The sequence below is a fragment of the Neodiprion virginianus genome, chromosome 5 (genome assembly GCF_021901495.1).
Source record: "Neodiprion virginianus isolate iyNeoVirg1 chromosome 5, iyNeoVirg1.1, whole genome shotgun sequence".
Lineage (NCBI taxonomy): Eukaryota > Metazoa > Arthropoda > Insecta > Hymenoptera > Diprionidae > Neodiprion > Neodiprion virginianus.
In genome coordinates, this window is record NC_060881.1 from 29532327 (window position 1) to 29554007 (window position 21681).

Sequence of the window (21681 nt, forward strand, 5' to 3'; positions counted from 1 at the left end):
ATATCATCTTGATATTATGCGCTGGTTGCCCACTTCGAGAGATAAATTTCTGATAATAATTCGTTTGAAAAATTTCTCTGACTTAAGAATCACATTTGAATAAATGGTCTGGAATGCGCACAAATTGTGTAACGGATTGTGGGTGCCAAAAGAATCATACTCGATTTGAAATTTGTCACGCGTAATACTTCACGGATGGATGGTTGCAATTTAACCGTGTTTTTGAGTTTGATTTATTCTCTTTCACTCTATCCACTGACCTTCATTATCGTGCTCGAATAATCAAACCCCACAATGGTATCACCTTATTTGGTCAGCCTGGGTACATAAGAGTATTTAAAATTGTAGACCGCGCCGTACGTGTGTAATGTATCAGTAATAATTTCAACGCCAATGTGTCACGTACTCTCTGTAACCCGGTTGTTATAAAAGGGCCAGACAATTCGAACTGCGTCCCATATTCGCAAAAAGGCGTTGAGCACTATTCAAAAGCTTCAAGAATTTATACGGAAGTTCTGGTACGATAAAATTAAAAACAGCAGAACCTTCGGTTTCTTTGAAATTTGTCTGATTAGCGTTCGTCAGCCCAAAGTAGTGGACCTTCGAGCATTTTGGCGAACGGGTTTCTCCAAATTTACAAGAAAAACAGCAGGTTCTTTGTAACCAACTTTTCGTCTGACAAACATTGAAAGTGTACTGATTTTTAGTTTCGAGAAAAGGTGTTCGCATGGACCTATCCCGATATGTAAACTTCGGTAAATCCCCTGGTGACGATGACGATGTTTGTAACTTTAAAAAAAGTAAATATCCAACGAAGTACCGCAGTACCGATGTGCCTACATACGTTCATCTATAACAATATTATACGCTGCTTCTTGCCGTTCATGTACGTGTACATGATGCTATATCGTTAAGCAAACGGTACCTCTCTGGAAACCAAAAGTGATTTACGACTTGAGGCTCACGACTACGTGGAGAGGGAGTCCGTAACAAGTGCATTCACGTTTTGTTCTAGTGGATTACAGTGTCATTCGGGGATTATAACACATATCGATCACCGTCACTTCACAACTCTGCTTTATTAACCCTGCGGCATTATGTTGTACCATTAGGTTTGAATCGCATCCAAATACTAGTACAGAATTATGCAAGAGGCATAAGAGCGCTATCGGCAATCACAGTGCGTGCATTCTTCCAGTAGGTAGTGTAGATAAAAAACAAAAACAAAAAAATTTTGCAACCAATCAGCAATCATTCCCATACCATCAATTGTCAGGTGCGCCTAAGAAAAACCTCTAGAAATATCCTGAAGAATGGATAGGACGGTGAATATCGGTACGAGGTTCGACTACATACGGATATCGAGTATGCAAGATGGATATCCACGCATCACGCTCCTCTGCTCATCAGCGAGAATGTTTTGTCGTAAACTTCCGTTTCCGGCCGGCAATATTACCGCCGATGTTATATTGTTAGTCGGAATGTTATATACCTATAGGTATGTATTATTTTGTATTGTTGATGCGCATTGCATGTGGCGAACGAGCAGGCGATGTACAGTACACCCTTCACAATATATCGGAGAGGAAGGTTACAAACCGGACGACACAACGCGGTCTAGCAGAACCGGTAACAATTGACCGGTGCCTAGCGGCGAGTGGCGATCAGCGGTGGCTGGCTTTGAAAAATTATACTTGAGCGAGCTGCTCGAATGAAGATCGCTTGCAATCGCGTGCATTCTCCTGTACAGTGGAAGAACTCATCCAGTCAAATCTCCAGTCACTCCCTGTCTGAAATTGAATATAGCGGTAAGTGAACAGTTACTTGCACCTTTTTACACACCAACGATCATCAGTACTATTTCAAACTTTTCATAGTTCTATTCGTCGTTCTTTTTTCGATTCTTTGCGGTACCAATAACAAGTTGACGATAAAATCAGATCACACAGATCAACGCAGCGCTTCGAAAATATTCAGAGTAACCATGATTACCTGCCCTACAAGATGCAATGCGTCCAAATGAACCGATTCTGGCAGTACATTCTCTGGTCTTTTTATTCGATTGCCTTGGTCACACCATACTTTACAAGTGATATCCAGCCCAAACTTCCGGTGACTAAGCATCCATATATCTACCTACTGTTTGTATTTACACGCAGGCAATGGCATACGTAATCCTTCCACATGAGCGCGCACAAGTCGACTTGGTATATAGCTACCTAACCAGTCTGGCTACGCGTTCGCAGGTGACTTGGGACTCGCAGTGTAACAGGTGCCGAGTCACGAACAGGTATAGAAGATGATCCGTGCGGTCTGTGGTTGACGCAACAGCTGTTTAGTTGTAGGAACAAGAAAGAATAAAGGACCGTTAGGTCACCGCGGTGGGGACCGAATCGGTTTCGCGTGCCTCTTGGCTTCTTGGAATGGAAGGAACGGGGATCGTCATGCAGATTTAGCTCAGAGAATAAGGAAAGTTGGAGGAACCAGAAAAGGGGGATGATATCTTTACGGTTCAATGTCAGATATTCGCAGCTTCCAGCTGAGGAAAGAGATAATAACGGTTCATACACGCGTGGCCACGTGCAGCTCGTATTCCCATCTCTAAGGTTCTTTGCGTATGTGACTTGTAACAAACTTTCTTTCCTGTTAATTTCTTGAACAAACAACGAAATATGAAGATGTGTTTGCTGTGCTCATTAATCTTTGACGTTTTTGTTGCCCGCTGTAATACTTATCGCTGCGAGGAGTATGGACACAATCGGAGCTGTAAATACGCGGAGAGGAGCTAGACTTGTCTGATTGTAGGTACCTACTCCCGTTCAGCAATTGTTGTGTGTACATATTTGTTTTATAAAGAGTATGACACTATAATCATATCGTTACTGACGTGCTCATCTTTGATAATTGTTAATAATCCACGTGACGTTGTCAAGGCCACAAACGCATTCGAATGCATTTAACAATTATAGTTCAATCATCTTTCCGTGTTCTTTAGACCACTGTAATACCAGAAACGTAAGGACCGGTATTTTCTGGATCTGAAATCTGTGAGCCGCGTGTTTCGGCATTACGAAAAAATGTTTCCAAGTCCCCCTCCCCAATAGAGAATGGCAAAGTTTACAAAGCGGTAAGATATCCCCGCCTTGTGTGAGCAAACCGATAATCTGGCAATTGTTATCTATCAGTTAACGATTTGGCGATAACTGATATCTCGCCTTAGTAATATTGTCGCACTGACACGAAACACTGTTCAATTCTCATCCCGTGTAGTTCTGTTCTATGATACGGTACTTGTAACAACCTCGTTTTATTCCTCCTCCAAGGTACGTGTGTCTACACAGTGTATATATACAAATGCAATTAACGCCAAGTCTCACTTTCTCGCGGTATACCGAAGATGATCGATTAAATATAGTAGCGTCAGTGGGACTCTTTAGTCTTACAAATATCGCTCTGTACACATCGCATTTTCACTGATTATTCAGAGCATTATCATATTATCAACATTAATCTGCACGTATCATTGTCTCCGTGACATTCTTGACGAATTACTTCGCCAACAGGTGAGGAAATCTGTCCAATCAGTCATGGAGGAGGAAGATTTTGGGTACACGAAAAGGGACCTAAAGGTTCTGCAGAACGTTTTGGTCACGTCTGCGGGGACTGAACAAGGCTCGGATGACCGGGGCACAGGTGCAGATGACCGTGACGATTCGGCGAAGGTAAATGAGGGCGATAGCGCGTTGGTGTCGAGGGAAGGAAGCGGTGGTGCAACGCCGGAAACAGGAAGTGAGCCCAGGGCTAAAGGTGTAATGAGCGAGTTGTCAGTCGGTCGTGAACCTCCGAGCATCCCGAACGTGGTCGAGTATCATCTGAAAGTGAAAACATCGTCGAGTCCGAATCGGGTTCATTTTGCCGGAAAGAAGGGCGATCAGGACACGAACGCCGAGAGGAGGGACTCGAACTCTTCGAGCAAGGCTGAGAGCAAGTTAAGTCAAGAGCTGACGAAGATGGCGCTGGAAAATCGAGGACTCGAGGCGTCCGGCGAACTGCCCCAAACATTTCAAGTCAAATATCTTGGGTCCCACGACGCGAGAGGCCTCTGGGGCATAAAGCACACCCGGAGACCAGTCGACAACATGGTTACAGCAGCGAGAGCCTTACCGGCCGGAACTATACTCCCGTTCATCAAACTGATCGTGAGCAAGGACGGAGTCGCGCTTTTACCGCTCGGTAAGAAACGCCACGACGCTGGTATATCGAAGAAATTTTCAATCGACACGATTTCGTACGGTGTTCAAGACCTCGTTTACACGAGGGTATTTTCGATGATAGTCGTCAGGGACGTCGGGCAGAATCAGGGAATTTCACCGTTCGAATGTCACGGATTTGTTTGCGAGTCACGACACCACGCGAGACAGCTCACCTATGCGCTCGCAACTGCGTTTCAAATTTACAGTATAAACGTTAAGGCGCAGGGCAAGGCTGAGGAGACTGCTGGTAACATAAAGAAGAGGTTCGCAATCGACCTCAGAAGCCCCGAAGAAATCGAAGCTGCACTCACGATAGACTCCGAAGCGTGAATCAAGCTCGCTTCAAGATTTTTTTTTGTCTTCTTCAACTTTTAACGTACCTAGTTCTTTTGCTCGACGTTGCAACGTATCTAACCGAAACTTTTCACTCGTATAATGAGATACGCACTCTACGTCCGTATAGAGACATTCAGCTTTAATTTCACATGCACCGTGGATCTTTCCTCAAAGCCAAAATCAGATGGAATCTTGGGTTTGGTTATTTTAATGATTAAACACAGTGCGATTGATGCCAGTGACTATAAACCATATACGTTTAATACAGCAGTAGTAATCTTTAGTTTCGTTAACCGAGTAAGAACCTTTCCTAATACAAGAAAGTGTAAAGAAGCGAAATCCCCCAACCCTGCAGAGATGACTTATTCTATGTAACCCAAAATTCACTGGTCAGGGTGTTTATGATTTAAGCGTTTGCCTCGTTGAAGAAATCTGACTAATTTCGAGAATGCGATGGTTGTTGGTCTTTTTGCCCAATCAAAGCTTAAGAATTGTTCGGCCAATGATTTGGCGAATGACGGTTCGTATTATTATTGTATGAAACTGAGGCTCAGAAGGCACGGATAAAATTTAGCAAATCTGAAGGCCTGTCCAATGTATGTATGTACCTTTCTAGCCGTATCTTATGTTTTTAGTATTCCATCACCCATCTGTTGTTATACTATTACACATGTAGTAACGTATAAATTATTTCTTGTACCTTTACGCCTGTTCAAACACGATGACTAGTGTTAAGTTACGTATCTTATATTACATGTATAAAAATGAATAAATTTATTTATATACCTACCGAAATGAATCTAACAAGTATCCTGAATACAGTTCTTGAGGTACTTGGTCTACGTTACCGACTTTTTAAAACAAATTCTGAACGGTATCGGCCACTCTCTGGCGATAACGAGAAGGTTTCTCATTCTTCGACGTCGATCGGCTCGCTGTAAAGGATGTAATACTCACCTGCTGGGTAAGGTAGGTGTTTCAAAGTTTCATCATCATAGAAAGAAGCGCCATACTTTTACAGTGGCAATATTTTGAATTTATTCAAATTCAAATGTCGGTGTAGCACTCATTAGGAATTGCGTGTTTTGTATATAGTGCTGTATATATTTTAACTCTAGGGTGTAATAAAAATTAATGACGCGTATTTTTCAACTTTAAGAAATTATAAATGCATTAATTAGCATTTAAAACGGTCACGCCTTCTTTCCAAATTTTGTTATATCGGATTTTATTCTTAGGTACGGCCTTCGCGTGATTGTGGTTAAATGCGAGGCTTATATATTACAAATCACTCGATTTATCGATTTTATATATATATATATATATCACCGTTAAAACCAACTGATTTAAGATTTCGTCGAAGTTTCACAAGCATACCTGCCTACATATATGATGAAAAGTCAACAGCTCACAGAATCTTCGATACATTCACCGCACATCTCTATGAGTATTTTAATTGCTGTTTCTCATCTCTTGATTCCTTCAATCGCAAATATACCTCAAGGTTCTTTTAAAAGTTGTCTTCTTTGAAAGAACATTATATCAATAGCTCAAGGTCCCATGACAACTTTGGGTGGTTTTTTTTTGTCTTTTAAGTATATAAAGACTGGTATAATAAATACATCCAAACGATTCGATGAAATCGATACACCTCATTTATCCCTTTTTTTATTCCGAACGATTTTTTTATTATCGCTCGTCTATTCCTAAGAGGTATGCAGATGTGATATCGTGCTTTCCTCGTTTCGTACGGAGTCGACGACGGACATTAGAGGCAGAGTAATTAATCCAGCATGCTTAGAAGTAACCCTGGAATTAACCGGCCAATCGCGTGTCAATGCTCAAATATCTTGTCGTCAAGGTTTTTCGACGCCTTTGTTCGTCGTTTTGAAACGCTTGTTTAATGCCGAACGTATGATATTCCAAGAAGGTACTTTCTGCGCCCATGCCGTTCGGTTCCCCACTCAGCTGAACGAGAAAGCTTTCTGTACGATGGTAGTCGCGACTCCAGGAATTTCCACTTCAGCCTGGTAGTCTTTGGCTGGTACCGAACCTCGACGTTCTAATCGTACATCAGACCTGTAGAAAAATTCTGAAAAAAAATATCGCCGCGTTAGATTCGCGTGACCCTAGATTGATTCCGAAAAATACCATTCGGGAAATCGTTAATTTATTCAAATTCCCACCGGTATTACTTTCCTTTTCTTTTTATTATCGGTAAACAGTTGTTTCAATCACGCACTGCACGTACCCACCGCGTTACTCGCTCGATTATACGATATACGTTAAATACCGTAGACACCAGCCTTTCTCATTCGTGCCGAATTAAAGAGACCAATCGCAAACTCGCGCATACTGCAATATACAAGAAAAGTCTCAAGTGCATATAACACATATTCTTACGCTGGATGTGAAGCAAGGAAACTAATGGCGGAATAGTGGATTTCAACGCTGGACGAGGACAAGGTTCGGTGAAATTTCATTATCAAAATTTAACGCCGTCATTTTTTCTTTCCCGTAATATATTCATGTTAGATTTAACATCAATCGCGAACCAAGCGATTACGGCGTTTCGCATATAATCGAAATCGGCACGTAGAAATTACCGAATAAATTTAACAGGTCCGCAGTCGAAACGGCTCACTTTCGATTGAGAGCCGCACGGTAGCTCAGGTGAAACGCTGCCGATTGTAGTGATGACGATCAAAAATTGTATTAGTTTCGTGTGGCAGGTACCTAAGTTTTTTTACGAGGAGAAAAATTTCTCTTTAGAAGATAGAGTTATGAACGAACGGATGACTGGCCCTTATCGCGAACTCCGTCATCCGTCAAACGCCGAGATTATTCAGTGAAATTTTGCAGAATAAACACAAGTTTAATTAACGTTCATCGTCGCCCAGCTGTTGCGGGATTTTTCGAGCCTCCGTAGAGATGTGGTTATAATTATTTAACGTCTCTAAGTGTCGAGAGTTCCGAGGTGTTACAAGAGGTTGCGAGAGAAAATCCCTCTCTACTTTTGCAATATACTAACATACTTATTATACTCGTATGTTACTCTGCGTCACATGTCTATAGATATACTTACATACATTATACTTTGTGAACGTATGCAATTGCGCCCCGCAAATCCGACAACGAATTTGAACTGGTGAAATTTATCCGTTTATATAAAACTCTTTACCGTGTAATGACGATTCGGAACGGTAGCGTTCGTTTCCGTCTTCTCGTTTATAACGGCCTTTGGATCGATGACATTTTTCACATCAACTATCGATATGCCGAAACCCCGAAGCGGCGGTCGAGACTTCTGTCTCCAATCAGGGACACCCACCTTACGCAATATCTAAAACCGATTTTACTTTCACAAACACATAACCCATATGTACGTGTCGATCGGATTTCCATGGTGAGTTACAGCCGTGAATAGCGATCGACATAAGTTAACAAATATTGATTATCACCACTCTAATATTACAATATCATTGTAATATCTGATAACACTTTAGACGTCATAGTCGCCGATTATATTTATCGGAAATGAAGACCGTAATGTATTCACGATAATTACCTCTTTGTTCACTATACCAGAAAATCCAGTTTCCTTACCATACTATAGAATATGTATAGGAATGCCGCGCAGGGTATAATAAAAATATGTGTATTGCTGCGCAAGAATTATTCGACGGATAAAAATTCGTTTCACGTATCTGCTGCAGCAGTATTGTCCACCATTTTGAATCCATTTCAGGATACCTGTGGTTTCGGCTTTTTTCAGAGTGCATCGTACCGCATAAATTTAATTCACATATTTTTCGCTCAACTTTGTCTCCTTTACCTTTCGCTCGTTAATGTTTTCTTCTTTTTTTTCTTTCTTTTTTCTTTACATCTCCAGCGTGGACAAAGGTAGGATACGTGTGACCATGGAATTCCTATACCAACAAGATTAAATTAACGCAGTGCTCGAACCGTGTAGTTTGTCCTTTTATTTTTCCCCCCTTGGTTCACCTTAACGGTCATACCATCTTCTGAGGTTCTCAGTGACATACCAGGTTCCGAACAAAGATCAACTCCCCGAAAGTCGTGATTCATTGTACAAAACTGGAGGCAGAATGAAAATCGAACAACAATCCTTTCAACCGTGAACGCGTAAATCGGTATTGCGATATTTCTATGTACCTGCAACTATATAAGTACCTGCAGCATATTGTTATATTATTATACAGCGTACCTGACATTTACAGGCAGCTGAGCTATATTATACCGAGAACCACCTTTCTTTCGACTTACGTTCGACCTTGACAAATATAACATAAGTATAGCATAACCTGAACGAAATATACGTCGTTTCCAAGCATGATCACCGTGCACATGGTGTACGATCTTTGAATCGGGAGTTTTTTTTCAAACGTTATCGATCATCGATCATATCCTGTGGTAAACTTTTCTCATAATATAGTTATACGCGTTATAATGTGATGCAACTGGAGCGAAAGTCAATTCCCGAAACGAAACTTAATAGCGGACGATATAAGCAAGCCATGTACGTTGTACACGCCGTACGAAGTATACAAATCAATCCTCTTGGCACTAATTTCACAGTTTTTGGACAGGTGAAATTGTAACTAATGATAAATTATTTATGCACTAATATAACTAGATGGATCGAGAGTGATTTTATACAATGTTTAAATTCGCTTATCAAATTTTTTTGCCTTTGGTAAGTTTGACCAAGTTGGTGATTAGCTTTGTTATTTCACACCGAGGTTCGCATAACTTCTGCACGGCAAATTATCAATTTTTATCAATTGCTTCAAGTAATTTCCTGATAGTATACTTGTCCGTATGCAGAATAAAACCTGTGCCGGGTCGTAATTAATCGCAAGAATTGTGTAACGACCGAGGGGATCGGTTATATGGCGGAGAACAATTTCGTTAACACGGATTGATAGTGTGGGTAGGCAATTTTTTCGCGATCGAGTTTAACGCCGACCACAAACGTCGTAGTTCAGACCGAATACCGTGACAAGTTGTTATAGCAGCCTTAGCGCGGAAACACTTTCACTATATGGATACTAAATTTACGTCAATGCATACAGGTATACCTATGCTGTATATATTATTATCTACTTTGGTCGAAGTTGAAGAAGGTCTCTGTCTGCGACCACGCCACATGATTATACATCAGCTACCCACGTTATTGTCGATCTGCACGTATTATTCTATACGTCAAAAGAAATTCCAATTAAGTCTAAGTATCGGTATTGCGGTTTTTATGACATAACCGAGGATATAACCGAACCATCCCGCGTGGTTTATCCATCTGTACTCACCTATAGACTTAAATAGAGAATCGATAACAATATTCTCGACGATTTTTCCTTGGGCAAAACGTCTGAATTTCACTTGGGAATAACCATGCCTTTATTTGCGGTGTGTAGAAAACCGCGAAATGTAACAACCATACGCTGATGGTTGAACCCTTGACATCGAAACGAGCTGCTTGAGCGGTGAATCTGGCACCGATCTTTAGCTCGGAATACAAACTCTGAGACATCGGTGATGAAACTCTCCTCAAGAGAGTTCTACCGAAAAGGTCAACCGATTATACGACTTGCCAACGATATATGTGAAGTTTAAATTGCACATCTATATGCCATCGAATGTCGGAGATACACGTGAACGATATTAGCTTACTTAAGGTTATCGGGGAAACCGCAGCGTCAGCGATGTTGTAAATAATTACTGAAAAGCAATTAGAATCAGAAGCCAAACGATAACTCGGAAACGATTTTATTTGACGGTCGGTGGTAATGTATTGATCCATTAATTACCCCGTACTTACCATCAATAAAGATAATAATAATAATCCACGGACCCAAAATTAAAACGTGACTGAATTTTATTTGCTTTCATGAATAAAAGTGAACTTATAGCGTTCAATTAAAAAATGTTGATCAGGTACCATAGTTGCTGCTTTTGCATCAGAGGTTCCACTTCCCCCCAGTAATTACCATCCGCAGTTACATGTCAGCACTGTACGAATGCGAACAAAGTTTTGAGCCGGATTATGTAAATGACAATGTATTTTCACTTCTTGCGGGATTTGTTGCTAAGCGATGCATGCGGGGTACCGGGCAAAAACTCTCGGTTGAGGTATCTTCAAGTTGAGTGAGACTCAGCCGCTATGCCAGGCATGCAACTGTACAATTCATTCCTTATTGTGAATCGTCACAGTCGACCGCTAACGGTTCAGACAAGGTTCAACTTTGGACACTGGATCGGTGTCAATGATCCCTGCTACCAGCTACCAGCTGTCAGTGGAAGTGTATTATACTGACTCTGCATAAGTCGCGCGATAGGAAGATGAAACAGTCTGATCTGTATCCAAAATTGATTGCACCTACATCCACACATTTCTGATGTACACTTTCTGTTCTTTTTTCAATTCCAGTTGAGCCATCATGAGAGAAAAGATTCGCGTCCTGCTTCTGATTTACGGTAAGCTCATCACCAGATCAGTTTTCGTAGGCGCTGCCCCCATTTTTGCGTCGGTTCTATCGAGACAATGACGGTTTTTAATGTGTTTTTCTTCTATTCACTCTTAGGGCTTCTGCTCACGGCAGTATGGACAACTGCTCTGAAACCAACTCGACCAAAGTTTAAGATTGCCACATCTTCTACGACCACTACGACGGAGGAACCAGAACCGGAAGAGCCTGTGGTTAGTCAGTTCTAAGTTCTTCTTTCACTGCATTTCGATAGAAGAATTTCTCGATAAGATCTCAGAGTGCTCCGAAATACCTTGATGAGAAACAGTGAAATGCTTTTGGTTATGTATACATATACGTAGGTGCGTGTAACACGGTTCACTTACGATTTTATACAGGCAACTACAGTGCAGACTGATGTTAACGCAACAACGGGTCACACATTGACGGGTATCCCTCAAATAGACTATATCTGGGATCCTAATCTACCGCGGGAATTGAATGGTTACAATCTCAGTTCGTATCCATTCTACAGCACCGTGCCCACCGAGGAAATTGATTTTAAATGCGACGGACTGCACGATGGCTTTTACGCGAGCATACAGCACAAATGTCAGGTATGACGAAATCCGTTTTAAATATCAATTAACTCATTTTATTTGCCATTCTAAAGAGATTTGATCAAAATTTTGAAAATTTTATATGCCAAAGTATCGTATCAGACTACTACATTAATCGTTATCATATTTAAACCAACACCCCGACCCGTCTGTGCAGGTATACCATCACTGTCTCTTCGGCACCCGATACGATTTTCTATGCGCAAACTTCACCGCCTTCGACCAGAAGACCTTCATATGCCACTTCGCGTCGGAGGTGGATTGTGCAAATTCTAAAAAATACTGGCACCGCAACGACGCTCTCTATCAAGCGGCGACGACGACGACGACCTCGACGACCACGACTACAACAATAGCTCCCCCGGTTCCCGCAGCCCCGCAAGTTCCCGTGGGAAGACCCCTCCTCAGGGACCCAACACGGCGAAGACGACCCTGGAGGAGGAGGCCCGCCTACGATTACGTATACGACGATGATTACTACGACGAGGCGTACGAGAGGACCAGAGGACGAGGCTACGACAGGAGGGACGGGTACCAATACGACGACCGTGACTACGTGTCGGATAGAGACCGGGATCGGGACTACAGAGACCCGGAGAGAGACCGCAGCATCAGACACAGGGAAAGAGAGAGGGACAGGGACAATCCCGCGGGATACGGACCCCGAGATGCCAGCGATCGTCGACCGGTCTACGACGACCGGGATCAGAGGGATCGCGAAAAGATACCCGCGTCCAGACCCAACCGCAGGGAACCACCAATCAGGGCTAGACCCGTAGACCAATACGACGAAGATACCCGACCTTTGCCTAGGGACAGGGCACGCGATCCGGAGACGACGAGTTATCCCGATGGGAGAGGTGCAGCGGCCGAAGACCGACGGAAAGAGACAACCGATGTCAGGACTAGGGATTCATCCAGAGATTCGGATGATCGACGAACATACAATGCTGATAAAAGGTAAGAGCGTAATAGAGATAATTTCGCGAATTAATCACAATCATAATTTTAATTTCAATCTCCCGCAAATACTCCAACAGAATAGGGGCGGGGAGGGGGGAGTTGGAGAAAAAATGGCCGCAGCGATACAATAAACAGCCCATCTCGCAACTTTAACCTACGTTTTCTATAACTCAGTCTTTCAATCAGTAAGCATATATACGTTGGCTGATTTTATAGTCCTGGCACGAGTATAAAATCTTTGTGTTCAATTTTTTTTTAAGAGTAAAATGACCAGGAATTGGAATAAAGTTTCCCCGCCTCTGACGTCACAACGCCTTGATACTCATTTGATACAACATAGAATTGACTCTCACTTTAACACTTAATATACATAGATACGCAACTTACCGCAATTTAATTCTACCGATCGTTATCACATTTTAGGTATAGAAACGACTACGACGATAAATCAGATCCAGCTCCCGTTGCAACGGGGGGTACCGATGGTCTGGTCAAACCTGCTGCTCCAAGTAGTTCGGTTTACGCAAGACCGCGAGCACCGCCCAAGATACGAAGGCCTGTGCCGGTATCCGAAAAAAATAAATACGCATACAACGTTTCTGCCGCACCCGCCGCCGCCCCCGTGCCTAATGGTGATTACATATACTGAAGCAGCGAGTTTTCACATTTTTTTGGTATGCCCATGTCAGTATTTACTTTTACCAATTATTTTCAGATGAAACACGGAGAAGGCCTGATCCGGTGGATGATGACTACGTAGACGATGATTTGGAGGAAACTAGACCCCGAAGACCGGGCCGAAGGAGGCCGGCTTACAGAGACAAGGAAACTTATGACTCAAGAGAAACTAGAGACAGAGAGAGAGAAAGAGACCGAGATCGAGATCGTGATAGGGAGCGTACCTACAGGTAAGGTAATGTACACAAAACAATTGCCACAACCACAATTCCGTACAGAGGACAGTAATTGTAGCATATTATTCCTTTACCACACTTCGCACATCTTTCGACCGTTGGCCCGTAAATACGATCCGAGCAAAATGCATCGGCGCCTAGGGCTCTTGAAATTCAGCTTGATATATCACGAAATAATCAACCTCGAAAAACCTGATAAAGTTTTAATGGAGCATCATCAAATCTCGAAGGTTAAATTCTTGAATAAATTACAGTCGGAGGTAGACGAAATCTGTCCAATTCTTGTGAAATCTTACAGGGTCCCTCCGACGTTCTGACCATCCTCCAAGATCTTCGGAAATTTGGAATTCAATTTCTCTATCACTTTCTATCGTTATTCACGTCTCACAGTTTCTTCTCACTCACTCACTCACTCACTCGACTCACAGGATTCATGATTGCAATTTACTTACGATTAGTGCCAGCTCTATAGCTTGTAAGCTATGTTTTTTACCTTCCATGTCAGGCCTCGATACCAAGACGAGGAAGAGGAGGAGGGGGATGAAGTGAGTATCAGGAAACGACCGGACCGGCAGAGAGACAGGCATTATGAAAGAGGAGACAGACCATATGGATACGAGAGAGACAGAACCGTGGGTGATCGGGGGTCAATTAGTCCATCAACAACGGAAAGACCGGCTGCCCAGTACCCGATCAGATCAGAGAGACCGATTGTACCGTTGAGCAATCGTCCGTCAAACAGGGACGATGATTACATTCGACCGAAATTCTCAGCTCGCGAACGAGAGCCACCGATAGTACAGAGTGAACCCGTGAAGAAGCCCAACTTCTACAGTCAAAGGATGGAAAAAACGATTGACACATCGCAACAAACTTTCATAAATCAAGAACGTGACGACGGCGAAAGCGTCGTACAGGACGAAGAGGACGAAGAATTGGAGCCACCGACAAGGAACAAAAATTATCGTGATAAGACCAACGACCAGAGCTATCCTAGCCCAGACCCCGAGCCGAAGTTAGCCTCCGAAGAACCTTCGGCGCGTCCACCGTTGATCGAATTACGTGGAAATTATAAGTACGAAGAGGCGAGCTCTGAGAGTCCATTGGCGATCGATTACTCCTCGGGAACTTTATCCGAATATTACGACGAGCCTGAGGAGGTTCCAGTATCCTCGCCAAGGACAACACTACGCGTTGTTAAAAGGCCCTTCCTGCCATCGAGAGGCGGCAACCCAAACCCCAGAGGTTTAAAGCAAGTTGGATTGAGAGTGGAGCCACGATCAGACGAGATCAAGTCTAGCTCGAGGCAAACGAGTGACTTTGACTCGGCTCAGAATCAGCCCATTTCTCGAGAACATTCTTCGAGCAGTGGCGCCAGGTCATCGAGGTTAAACACGGGCGATGAAACGATTTTCGGTACGACAGGGGATAGGGATTACAGCCCAAGAAGACAGCCCTATGACGCCTACAGAACAATTCAGAGCGACGTCAGACAGCGGCAAGGGGAAGATCTACCGATCGAAGCTGGGATTGCGACGAGGCCGCAGAGTCGAAGACTTCAGAAAGATGACTCGATAACCGACGAAAAGGACTCGCCGCGGTCCCAGGACGAGGAGGAATTTGCACATCGACAATTCGACCAGCGATTTCCCGCGTCGAGGAACGATGGAGAACAATTCAACGCACCTCCAAGGCAAGATAGCTCGGTAACGTTGCAGTCGCGTAATCCGGACGACGTTGAAAACCAGCTCCAAGACATCCCGGAGAGCGAGTACGACGTCGCGTTGAACGACGCGCTGCCGCCGACTTTGAACAAGGAGTCAAACCTTCCCAGCGGATTCGTCCTGCCGCTTCACCGACAACTGGAGAGAGATACGAACCTGCAATCCTCCCAGAGGAACTACCTGCTAACCAGGCCAGCTGAACCCGTAGTTCAAGTGAAATCTTCATCTTCTCAAGGCTCCAGCTCCTATCCTGTACCACCGTCAATAGCTAGAGCTCGTGCCACCTTTCCTCGTCCACCACCGGGTGCCGTATTTGCACCTGGACATCCACAAGCACCTTGGCAGGGGTACGACGAGTACTAATTAGTCTAGATATTTAGGCTTGAACCAGGCAGTATTTGTTCGAGAAATACTTTATGGCTGCTGTAACAAGAAGTTCCATTAATTGAATGGCTCCAATGATCAGGTTCAAGTTGAGAGAGTGTAATGTTCTGAGAAATTCCGATGTGGATAGTCAAATCTGGGTTTCTTACCAAAGGTAAAGAAAAATCGTTCCAATTTTAAACACCTATATTCTGATTCACTTGTGGATGTAAGACTCGTTCGAAACTATAAATCTTAAAATGGGGGGAGTGCAAGATTTGTTTCACTACATTGCCTACCACCGTTCAATTATAGTGGAAAACTGTCTCAAACCACGCGGGATTGACGTTGTTCATCTGCGCAATATCGGATACTCATTACTGGGTCGGTAGGTGTGCTGAAGATAGGATCAGAATTTTTACCACACGGCGATAAATCGCATATAATATCACTGAAAAAAGATTCTACGTTTCGTAAGCCAATTTGAAAGGGAGTTTGAAGTCAGTTGATTCTGTTTTTCCGCAAAATGAAACAGAAACAATAATTGTCAGAGGACTCTAAGTGGGTTTCTTAGATGCGACATTATCACTTAATATTTCGATTTGTCGTGTTTAACAAACTGAAGCTGTATCTTCTAGATGTTGACCGTCGTGGTCTCATTGAATAATTATATCATGTTATAAACGTTAATTGATATACACTATTACGCACAAAATAAAATGAAAGAAACCGTGTGATATAAGTACGATTTTTATATAGCATTTTTGTACCCATCCGTATGTGGTGCAAACTTTGTAAATATATGTAGGCACGTAATACAGTTTGTGAAATTCGATTCAGCAATTAGAGTCTGCAAACTGCGAGGTATTTGTATTGAAAAAGAAAAATAATTCATAATATGTTATACCGAAGTGCAATAGAATATATACATATACATACATACATATATTATAATAATTAACTCAAAGTATAATGCAATAATATGAACCTTCCTAGCTGTACTTGATTAATCGGTATGTAAATTATAATAAAACATATCTTGAAAATACGGGACAATTGCAGTTTTTCTGTCTTTCTCGCCATACCAATTTGACGTTCAAAAAAGAAGCCGTGTATTGAAGTATATAATTTTTTCGTAGGCACTTACATAACAACTCCGAAATGCCCAATATTTGTAGAAATAATAATCGTCTTAAAAAATTTGAACCCCTTTCCGGAATATTCCATCATTTCTATAATTTATCCCGTTCGATCACACCAATTTTTTGCTGCACAATTAATGGTCAAGTTCCTAATACTAGTTAATCATAAGCTATTGTTAGCCAGCACTGCGTCGCAAAACTTGCAGATGAAGAGATAAGTCGTTCAATAGGCGGTATCGTATACGGATAATCAATTCGTCATCTGGTTAAGATAGGAGCACTTGCTTATCGTTTCAGATACACGCGTTATATCAATTATTTCGATGGTCAGTTATAGCGAGTGCCTGCTGTGAAAGTAAACATGAATGTCCAAGCGTGATTATTATGCCAGTTACTAATTGCAAAAAACCACCAAAGCTTCATTTACCGTCTCTGAGAAGCACCGAGGATGTCGAATTTTTATAAATTCGGTTTCCTGTACCTTGCCTTCGCTTTGATATTCATTGGATACCACACGAGCTTCGTATGCGGACAAAACGGTGGGTTTTCATATCTATCGAATGGTCAAGTATGAAGAAATTTGGGCGTCATTATTCGAAGTGATTTTCTTTCCCCAGGAACCTGCTCTGAGTATGAATCTGGAGATAATTTATGGACACCAAACTGTACCGACGATAATTATTGGCAACCCGTGCAATGCAAGGGGGAAACACTTAACGGCAGGTGAATCATTTTCAATCGCCTTTTTACGACAAAGTGAAGAACTAAGGCCTACCGATTAAAATAGTATATTGTGTAACTAGGAAGCAAACTCGGTCTTTTCGGGCCAGGCGTGAGTTTACGATATGAGTCGTAAGTGAGCACGCATATGGTCCGAAGGCGAAAAGATCGTTGCCTCCTTGTTGCACACGATACTTTGTGTAGGAAGTTACGCGTTTTTTCATGATATTAAGGTTAGGGTCGCGTAATATCAAATTTATTCACGACAGCGCATGCGCGCAGTACAAAAATGACCACTTTTAACTCCTAGGATTTAAAAGTGGTCTTTTCAGTACTCTGCGCATGCGCATTCGCAGACTCGCTCGGCCATCATAGAAACGGGTACCTTATGTACGTAAAATACACGTGAAAAGACGGGTGAACATGCTCGCATGATGTATAACAAATTTTAATCGAGAAGAAATTCACGCACGTTACTTGAAGACGGTATGACACCAGAAATAAAAATCTAAAATATTACGTTGTAGATGTTTTTGCTACAATGCAACGGGCACGAGGTTGTTCGGTTGGGCATGGTGGGCATCTGCTGAAAACATGACTTGCGGTAAGCGTTCACACACGAAATTATTTCCTCAACAAGTGCCCACTGCAATTTGATTTGCCTAATTTAAAAATTTTCCGATTCTGCATCCTTTACAGCTTGTAGCCGACGCAGGGAGGCCCTCGAAATTGCCGGTAGAGAAGACGTCTCTTTGCACTGTTCAAGCGAAGGTAACTACGAGGAACTGCAATGTGATAACGGGTTGTGCTGGTGCGTTGAAGCCACGACTGGCAAACCGACGGAAAGGGCCTATCCAGAGTCGATGATGACATATCTTCCATGCTGTAAGCTTGATGGATGTATTATTTATGTTTCACTAAATTCGTAGAATACAACAAATTCTTTGATTTATTATCGTAAGTCTGAGCTCGAGTACTAATAAGAACTGCTTCAACGGCCAATAACCCAATAGTCGTAAGTTAAATCCTAAGACTTTAGTAGAGTATTACATTATTATGCATTGCGGAGATCATCCTTCAGATGGAAAATGTTAAGTAATAATAATTTTTCAATTTGTAGACAATACGACCCTGGTTGGGTCTCAATATCTTCGCAAGTGCGAGAGTGTGATGGTTGCACGTGCTAGAGTTCTCGAGAAATTAGAAACACACGGTCGTTACTACACGCACATTGACGCCGTCAATTGTGAAGGAGACGGCAGCTACGGAAATTACAAAATTTCAAGCTCACAGTTAGTAATTTAAAAGTGCCGTTTCTTCTCGAATCACTTCTTCCTTCTTCTTCAGAAAGTAAAAAATGAAAATATATTTTAATTTCAGAATTCTTTGCACGTGGAAAAACAACACGCAGATAGAATCGTATCAGACGGAACTCAGCAACATTCTAACAGTTGATTGCAGTGAGTAATTTAATTCAAAGAAGTGCATGCACATAACATCGAAACTGTGTAATTAATTGAGAATTGAAACTGTGCAAATTTTTTAACATTATTTTACGGATATATTTTTCCAGACTGTGCGAGGGATTATGTGATATATGACGAAGCGGGGCTGACTTTCAGTCTTACGTGCGACACCGACGGAAGTTATTCGTCGGAGCAATACAGCAATGGGTATCCGTTCTGCGTCGACAGCGATGGATTCGCAACTACGTATCTTGGAGAGCTTGGCGAAGATCTCAGCTGCACTTGACCCATGAACAAATTCATGCAGCTGCAGAGATACGCAATGTACTACAACGCTCATTACGTCCTATTATTAAAATTTCAATTGGGAACATTTTTTACTTCTCAATACAACTTGAGTTATCGATTTTACAAGTATGAAATTGTTCTAAAATTAAAATTAAGAACATTAAAAATTTAGTTACGTGTGCAGATAGAATTGCGAGTTCCGCCTACTTCATATGGAATCTAGTATGACGCGACTAAATTCCTGGTTGCATACAACCAGACACCTTGCCATTCAAAATGAGCGTAACCGCTCGAGTTTGTTTTATCCGAAAAAGCAGACACGGTACTGTCAATCGATCACTTGAGCTATGTCGAATGCACTTAAATAATGATCTAGTATTCTACCGAAGTTTTATTCTCAAAAATATACTCGATCATACATAAAAAATGAAGTTACAAAAGCATGCAACCATTCGTAGAATCGTATAAGAAAAAGACATGGACCTTTTACAGCACGTGGCATTAAACTGAATTAATGAAAAATGGCGATGACTTGAAAGAGTCTGGAAACAAGTGTATGCAAGGCGTATGAAGCTTATATAATCATTTTGACTTATCGCAGGATATTTCTTTCGGTATTTAAACGAGATATCAGACAATAATCATACCGGCGGGGGATAATTATTTGAAAAATGTCGATTACGTAAAATAAATTTAGGATTAGACGAACAATGAGATTACCCGTAGCTCAGTACTGTTACCACGCGTAGCAGATGACTTAAAATCTATAACACACTGTTAAAAGGATTAAGAAAAAAAAAAAAAGAAAGTAAATTAGAAATATTTCTCGAGGTTTGACGCGAATTTGCTGGGCGGATCCTTTGGACCATGTCGTTCGACAACTTTACCGTCCTTGTCAACGATGAATTTGGTGAAATTCCATTTGATAAAGCTGCCCATGATACCACCTTGCTCTTGCTTCAAGTATTCCCAGAGTGGGTGGGCATTTTCCCCGTTGACATCGATTTTCTCAAACAAGTCGAACTTTACCTACAAAAATAAGAATGAAAAAAACATTGATTATGACAGTTTTTAGAGCACATAATGTCTTCCGATTTCATCAATTTAAATGAAATTTGGACAGTTGAACTGTATCATGAAATCGTTATAAGATTCAAAAATATTTTCCTACATTTCGGCGTTCAGCGAAACTGCAAATTTGTTCACTAGTGCCTGGTTCTTGCTTTCCAAACTGATTGCAGGGAAACGCAAGGATGCGCAGTCCTGTAAAAGAACAAAATGTTATGAATTACTTATTGGATATTAAGTAAAATATGTCAATAGAATCACAATCTTGACCTTTTGTTTCAGCGTATTTGTCATGTAGCTCATTTAGTTCCTTGTAATTTGATGACGTCAAGCCGCATTTTGAGGCGACATTTACAATAAGAAGAACATGACCCTTGTACCTAAAATAACCATTGAAGCACCATTAATACTTTCGTCTCATCATATGTTGCTTCAAATCAAGTTTTGTGAAACGCTCTTAAAAACTTTGTTAAACATACTTGGATAACGGCACATCTTCTCCTTTGATGGATTTGACAGTGAAATCATAAACGGATGTAGCATTTTTGAAATCTTGATTTCCACTCATACCTGAAAACATATTGCTGTTATTGTTGTGGAGTGGATGGATATTTTTCAGAGATTCACAAATTCATATAAAATGCAAGTATTTTTAAAAAGGCCAGAACGCAATGCAATTAATGATTTAGGAGGAAAAAACACAGAACAAATTAGAAAAAGCATTATTATAATAGATAAATAAAGAATAAGCCTAACATTGAGCATGTGAGATACGCAGAATTGGTAGAGCTGTGACCCGACTGATGCATGTGAACATGTTGAATTTATTTTCGAGAATTTATTCTCTATTGTGTTCTTTGTTGAGACGTCATGCGTGAGCCACGGTCTAGAAAAGCAAAAAAGCTATTCTGATTAACCATGTCAAGCATCAGATTACGCAATAGTTGATGAGAAGCTATCCTCGTCATCTGGCGGGAAAAAATGAAGTACCAAACTAGTCTACTGTTCTTTGTGTTGCCGGCGTACAAAACGATTGATTTGATTTAGGAATTCAATTACTGTTCTACTGAATGATTGAAATTGTACATGTAGACTTTGTTCACCTGTGATTTTCTTAGTATCGTAGATTTCTTAATTCGTCGTCGGAACTCGATGACAATGAGCAATAACTTCAAGCTTGCAAATACAAACGAGCGTAGTAAATAGATCGAAACGACAACCGCACAGACAACAATCCTGCAGCTTCTAGGATTACCCTGAAACGCGGAGTACGTATTAATGAGATGGGTGACTACTACTCAGTTATGCCTCGGTGTCCGTAGGTAACGTAGAGCAT

At 41.7% G+C, this 21681-nt stretch overlaps 4 protein-coding genes across 12 annotated transcripts; 3 read left to right on the forward strand and 1 right to left on the reverse strand.

Annotated features, from left to right (window-relative positions):
- The first annotated feature begins 25 nt into the window (after positions 1-25).
- On the forward strand, positions 26-5384 carry LOC124304829 (uncharacterized). 7 transcript variants are annotated; one of them, XM_046763510.1, is made up of 3 exons: positions 26-1808; positions 2160-2290; positions 3564-5384. In XM_046763510.1, the coding sequence occupies exon 3, from the start codon at positions 3588-3590 to the stop codon at positions 4581-4583; it is 996 nt and encodes a 331-aa protein (XP_046619466.1). In that variant the 5' UTR covers positions 26-1808; positions 2160-2290; positions 3564-3587; the 3' UTR covers positions 4584-5384. The 7 variants fall into 7 exon arrangements, with proteins under 7 accessions (XP_046619466.1, XP_046619464.1, XP_046619462.1 ...); XM_046763508.1 differs by lacking the exon at positions 2160-2290 and having other exon boundaries at positions 28-1197; positions 1277-1808; XM_046763509.1 differs by lacking the exons at positions 26-1808; positions 2160-2290 and adding exons at positions 2626-2801; positions 2996-3323.
- Positions 5385-6637: 1253 nt separating this feature from the next.
- On the forward strand, positions 6638-16709 carry LOC124306322 (zinc finger CCCH domain-containing protein 13-like). 2 transcript variants are annotated; one of them, XM_046766885.1, is made up of 8 exons: positions 6638-7055; positions 11041-11087; positions 11195-11310; positions 11476-11694; positions 11855-12657; positions 13084-13292; positions 13376-13568; positions 14080-16709. In XM_046766885.1, exons 2-8 carry the CDS (start codon positions 11051-11053, stop codon positions 15659-15661), a joined length of 3159 nt encoding a protein of 1052 aa, XP_046622841.1. In that variant the 5' UTR covers positions 6638-7055; positions 11041-11050; the 3' UTR covers positions 15662-16709. The 2 variants fall into 2 exon arrangements, with proteins under 2 accessions (XP_046622841.1, XP_046622842.1); XM_046766886.1 differs by lacking the exon at positions 6638-7055 and adding an exon at positions 7303-7321.
- Positions 16710-17101: 392 nt separating this feature from the next.
- LOC124306325 (uncharacterized) lies at positions 17102-20151 on the forward strand. Its single transcript, XM_046766891.1, has 7 exons — positions 17102-17342; positions 17421-17526; positions 18051-18127; positions 18223-18408; positions 18644-18815; positions 18904-18983; positions 19097-20151. Exons 1-7 carry the CDS (start codon positions 17252-17254, stop codon positions 19273-19275), a joined length of 891 nt encoding a protein of 296 aa, XP_046622847.1. The 5' UTR covers positions 17102-17251; the 3' UTR covers positions 19276-20151.
- Positions 19651-21601, reverse strand: LOC124306328 (probable phospholipid hydroperoxide glutathione peroxidase). 2 transcript variants are annotated; one of them, XM_046766897.1, is made up of 6 exons: positions 21449-21601; positions 21102-21231; positions 20825-20915; positions 20616-20725; positions 20449-20540; positions 19651-20306 (listed from the first exon to the last, which is right to left on the reverse strand). In XM_046766897.1, exons 2-6 carry the CDS (start codon positions 21160-21162, stop codon positions 20091-20093), a joined length of 570 nt encoding a protein of 189 aa, XP_046622853.1. In that variant the 5' UTR covers positions 21163-21231; positions 21449-21601; the 3' UTR covers positions 19651-20090. The 2 variants fall into 2 exon arrangements, with proteins under 2 accessions (XP_046622853.1, XP_046622854.1); XM_046766898.1 differs by lacking the exon at positions 21102-21231.
- Between the last annotated feature and the right edge of the window lie 80 nt (positions 21602-21681).